The 5756-nt window shown below is 39.7% G+C and overlaps 1 protein-coding gene across 1 annotated transcript; it reads left to right on the top strand.

Annotated features, from left to right (window-relative positions):
• Positions 1–5: 5 nt before the first annotated feature.
• On the top strand, positions 6–5756 carry LOC125529252 (protein POLLEN DEFECTIVE IN GUIDANCE 1; the record flags this gene model as incomplete). The annotated part of the gene is made up of 11 exons (XM_048693660.1): positions 6–489; positions 1170–1321; positions 1734–1837; positions 2843–2931; positions 3015–3088; positions 3164–3314; positions 3642–3809; positions 4326–4423; positions 4514–4636; positions 5020–5088; positions 5180–5756. Coding segments are annotated over 11 exons (1713 nt in total), but the record flags the coding sequence as incomplete, so codon positions are not given.

Below are 5756 nucleotides of genomic sequence, written 5' to 3' on the forward strand. Positions count from 1 at the left end.
TGGACGACGACACGTCCCCGCGCTCCCTCCCCGAGACCTCCTCCGATGGCCAGCGCCGCCGCAGGAGGCGCTCCAGGCGCAAGCAGGGCGGGCTCCAGAGCCCCCCGATCGCGGAGGAGGAGCCGCGCGTGGACGCCCACCCGCCCGCGGCGCTCAGGGTCGCGGATCTGATGCCCGTGGTGGAGAAGGTCTGCCAGACCTCGGACGCGGAGAGGTCCGCGACGAGCTGCGTGGCGTATGTTGGTGTCGAGTTGAGGCAGAGGAACGTGGCCGGGAATGGGAGGGTGGTGACGTTTGCGGAGGACGCGGCTAGCAGCTGCGGAAGCAGCTCGCGTGAAAGCGCCGCGGCCGCCGCCGCCGCCGCCGCGGTGCCGGATGTGATTGACCCGGCCCGGCGGCCTGAGGCGAACGGTGTCGTGAAGAAACTGGAGAAGGATGAGTCGCTGGACTGGGAAAAGTACATCAAGGAGAACAGCAACGTTCTCGGAGGTACAGATTTCTGTTACCTTTCTTTCATGTTGTGACGTTGTTTTGATGGTGCTGGTTATAACATTCGCATTTAGAGTGTGTCACTTGTGAATTTCGTACCAGCAACCAGCAGAGTCTATGAACATTGTGACATAAACGAAACAGCGAAACAGCCCGAGGTACAAATTAGGAATTACTTTTGGGGCACACTGAAGTGGCTCCCTTATGGGTTTTGCCTGTCCTGCTAAAGTTGGAGGATCCTGAGAAATAAAGTGTACCTGGTTTAGAAAGAACACTGGCATCATGTTTTTAGTTGGAATATGTAAACATTCACCAGAAAACCTGCAGATAATCATATCATAACCTGCATTTTCTAAGTAAGAAAATAAGGATGCACTGATTTTCTATAAGCTCGTCAAACGGACTTGTGCAATACGATACAAATGGGTGAAAATAGTATAACTACAGAAAGTTGAAGCAAATAATTTAAACTAGTGAGGTACTCTGTTCATGTTTTTTTAATGGAAACCTCTAAAAACTATCATTACTAGTCTGGGGATTTGCATTTCTTTTTGACTGTCTAATCGTTGTTGCTTTGTATTGGCCATATATGAGAACAACTTTTAGTCAGATTTCCTATTGCACACTGAATTAGTTCAATGTATGCATTTACACCTCTTTTCAACTATGTGATACTGCAGAAGTCGAGCGCCGTGACAATTCACCATTCAGATACTTCATTGGAGAAATGTATAGCGGCAATTCGCTTAGGAGTACAATTGCAGTGGGTAATGACAAGAAGCGACAGCGGGTCTACAACACTATGTTTCATGTGCCTTGGAGATGTGAACGGGTATATATCTCACTTGCAAATATGCCCCCTTCTTTGTACCCTATATATTGGATTTTTTTTGGAATTATAGGGCCATCCTAATTATTTCGAATTTTAGGGCATTCTAAATTATTTGGAATAGTTTGCCAGCATTGCTGGAGATGAATCCAATATGCATCAGTTGTAATATTTCTGGAACCATGTCATCAGCACATATTTTAACTGAAATGAATATATAATTAAATTCAGATCCTTGTTAAGATATGAATAGATACGAGTTATGCTTTTTGCAGTAATTAATAAATTAATAAAAATAATGTATTCGACAATTGACAACCACATTCAAAAGATAGCTAAATGTTTCAGTTCAGTAGTTCTAGATGTAGCATGTCTGTAATCATGGGGAGATTTTTGATTGTGATCAATGCTGCAGCTAATTGTCGCAGGATTCTTTGTCTGCCTGGATTCCTTTCTGTCTTTGCTCACCATCATGCCTGCAAGAATTGTGATGACAGTATGGCGAATTCTGAAAACCAGGTGGGTTCACGATGATGCTGTAAACTTGATTATTTACACATAGATTATGTGCATACTATTTTGTTATGTATGGATTCCATTAAGTTTTATGATTTACCAAATTTAGTTTTATGATTTTGTTCCTAAAAGAGGATACCATTCGGTTTTGTTGTCAGCAACTGAATCTAGAGATTACTTCCTATTGGAACATATTTATGTGATGTTTGGGAGGTCTCTGCTTAAACTTAAAGCTACCACAAGTTTAAAACTTTATTAAGACATCTCTATAGGCCTTCTCAGATTAGCTTAATCCCTTGCTCAAATCATTAACTCTTTGTTTAAGATTTTCCAAGAAACTAGCTAAAAACTTCTATGTGAAGTTAAGCACTTTCAGAGAGGGCCTCAGAATGTTTGGGGATTTACATGATTAGTTTTGATTGATAATTTGTATCATAGTTAACAATATTTCAGGCTCAAAATTCAACAGCAACTGTGTCAAAAATGTTTAGGGAACTTTCTCGTTTAAAACCGAGAACAATCGTGTTATTCTGCCATATCGCTCACCATTTTTCTGTAATAAAATAATGGTATCTTTTTTATCTAAAAATAAGGACATCTTGTTTTTTTTTGGCATGAGGACATCTTGGGCAGAAGTGAATAATTTAGTCTGCTGAAGTGAATCTTTTCTGAATAAATTAATGACACCTTGCTGCTTTGCTAGTTAAGTGTCTGATTATGTGATTGCTATCGTCTATTGCCAGTATTAGTTTAGTTGGTAGGTCGTACCTTTTCTATTTTTAAAGTGGCAAACATTTATGATAGCCATGACTATACCAGCAGGAGAAATCCTGTTGAATTATTTACATTAGTGCTGCACAAAGTGCTTGTAACATTAAGTGATTTTTCATCTGTTTACTTATATTTGCCATTTGATTGTACACACTATGCACCACCCTTTCCCATTTTACTATTTTGTTTTCGGCCGTATACTGCCGTGTACTTATTTATCGAATGTGTTTGTGACAGGCAGTTTCTTCGGCCAAATGCTGCTGATTTGTCAGATTATGGATGTTTTGTAGTTCTAGCCCTAGGAGTTGCTTCTTTGCAAATGATAGGTTCGTTATTTTCCCTTTGATTTTGCCAAACTAAAATGATACACATAATTGATAATCCTCAAACAATTTGTTTTGTGTGTCAGATATTAGTTTGATTTACCATGTCATTCGTGGCCAGGGCACGATCAAGCTCTATGTGGTATACAACGTACTAGAGGTGAGGGAAGTATTTTTTTTAAATGTATGTACATTTTTATTAGTTAGCACACTTACCTTTTTCTGTTACTTTTAGATCTTTGACAAACTATGTCAATCATTTGGCGAGGATGTGTTGCAAGTTTTGTTCAACTCAGCTGAGGGACTGTCAACATGTTCAACTGACAGGGTCACATTCGAACTGTTGCGGTTCCTTTTGGATGGAGCTATTGCAGTCCTCGCATTTGATATCCTTGGCTCCAAACTATCCTGTCTTATTTTTACATGCCTTTGTTTAATTTATTTACATTCTACAAGTTTGAGATGTCAGAATTCCCCAATTCAAAGGAAAACTATGTAGCCCACACTGATATGCAGCACCGAGCTGATTATAAGCTCACAGTAAAGACATGGTAGTCATCGTGTAACATTAGTTTTAGTTGGAATCACAGTGACTTAAGTTTTATCTAACATAAGTTCGTCCAGCTTTCAGTTCGACTGTAAGTTTACTTTATTAACCTTTGCTGCTGCCATTTCATATTAATCTGGATTTGGTTTCCTTAACAAGTCATTACTTGTGCATTCATTTGTCCTCTTAGCCCAAGCTATCACCCTGTCAACATGTATTATTGCCCATAATAATGCACTATTGGCTCTTTTGGTGTCCAATAATTTTGCCGAGATTAAAAGCAATGTATTTAAGAAAGTTAGCAAAGAGAACCTTCACAATCTGGTTTACTATGGTGAGTGTGCTTATGATTGTGTCATTTCCATGATTCTAAATCAGATGCTGATGGATGACTGTATTTGCTACGTTTCCATCGTCTGGATGATCCTTTTGAATTCATCGTTGCTGCATAGCTGCATTTGTCAGTATGTCATGTGTGGCTTATTGTTGTTGTCTAGCTACTTAGTGTTCAGCACTTCCATCTCCTTATGTGGAATGAACCGTGCTGAGTTGGACTCCATAGATAAATTGTCTGCATAGACCTTTTTACATATTGGATATTCATTAACTTTCTAGAAGCAAATTCTTGGCCATTTTGTAAGTGCAAGGTTCAAAACCCTTTCGTGCCGTAGTAGCAAGAAATTGTGAGCATTGGTTGCAAACGGTTCACTGCATGCAATATAACTGCTATGTTTTATGCTACACGTGGTTAGTTAGCAATTGGCTGTGTGTTCTATATTTATCATGCCATTGTTACATTTTTTCTTCATCATTTTTTTCAACACTTAATTTTTGAGTTGTTGATTTGCAGATATCATTGAGAGGTTTCATATCACAGCATTTTTACTGTTTGTACTAGCTCAAAATATCTTGGAAGCAGAGGGGCCATGGTTTGACAGTTTTCTTATTGTATGTTGAATTTTTTTCCTTTCTGTTCTTGTCGTAATCAGAGACTTGGATGATTTCAAAAAGTAATATTACTTCCTTTTGTCACTGCAGAATGCTTCCTATGTATTTATGTGTGAAGTGCTTATTGATGCTATCAAGCACTCATTCCTTGCAAAATTTAATGAGATAAAGCCAGTTGCTTATTCAGAGTTTCTGGAAGACTTATCCAAGCAGGTGATACGCTGACAAATAACTTGGCATGCGTATCTTGGTTCAAATACATTGCTGGCTACACAGCCTATGCCCCTGTGATACTCGGATAAATAAACAAACAACAAATGAGGTTCAGAGTAAATGACCCTATCAGTTAAAAATGCTAACACGCATTCATGCATGCGGAACACTGCTTATTTGATTTGTGGGAAATATTTGTTTTACTACTCTTGTTGTTTTGCTTCGTTGGGTTTGTAGTTTTATGTCAGTGGTTCTGTGGCATGTATTTGCCTTTATCCTGATAGGGTCATTTAGGAAATTCTATCTAGACACTTGCCAAGAATTGAACCTTTTCATCTGATGTTATTACTAATGCCCGTCTCGCTGAAAAAATATGTGCACAGATATTGAATGAGCAACCTGATGACCGTCAGAAAGATCTAACATTCATCCCCCTTGCCCCTGCTTGTGTGGTAAGTGACGTCCAAATGTCCATGCTCTTATACTGCCAATTTGTATGTACATATATTTTACTAACGAGCAAGGTATTCATTGTCTCTCTAGGTAATTCGTGTGCTGACTCCAGTGTATGCCACCCTGCTTCCTGCTGGGCCGTTTACCTGGAGAATATTCTGGATTTTGCTCTGGTCAGTTCTGACCTATTTTATCCTCGCCATCTTCAAGATACTTGTGGGACTGATACTGCGTTGCCTCGCGACTTGGTATATCAATCTACGTCTCACAAGAAAACAACATGCGGACTGAGCACCTGACACCATAATCCTGGTGTTAAGATGACAGCATTCTTGAGAAGACAATTTGATGTGGTGCGCGAAGTACAGCAACTGCCGCATCAGCCGTGAGTTCGATCACCTGCCCATGACAGAAATCTTGATAGTGTAGTACAGCACAGAGGAATATGTCGAACATCTTTTTCAGCAAACCATTTCGTCGATTCAAGGAACTAGGTATAGTCCAATTTTGCCGCGTTTACAACATCTTTCTGTCATCCTTCTGTGGATAGTTCATTTCATCCTAAAGTTATCTGCCTCAACCTAGAGAAGATTTTTTTGTAAAGCCCTGTGGATCTGTCTGTTTTGTATAATTCATTTAAGAAGAAAATATGGCAGCTTCGTCGGCA

This window comes from Triticum urartu, unplaced genomic scaffold (genome assembly GCF_003073215.2).
Source record: "Triticum urartu cultivar G1812 unplaced genomic scaffold, Tu2.1 TuUngrouped_contig_5458, whole genome shotgun sequence".
NCBI lineage: Eukaryota > Viridiplantae > Streptophyta > Magnoliopsida > Poales > Poaceae > Triticum > Triticum urartu.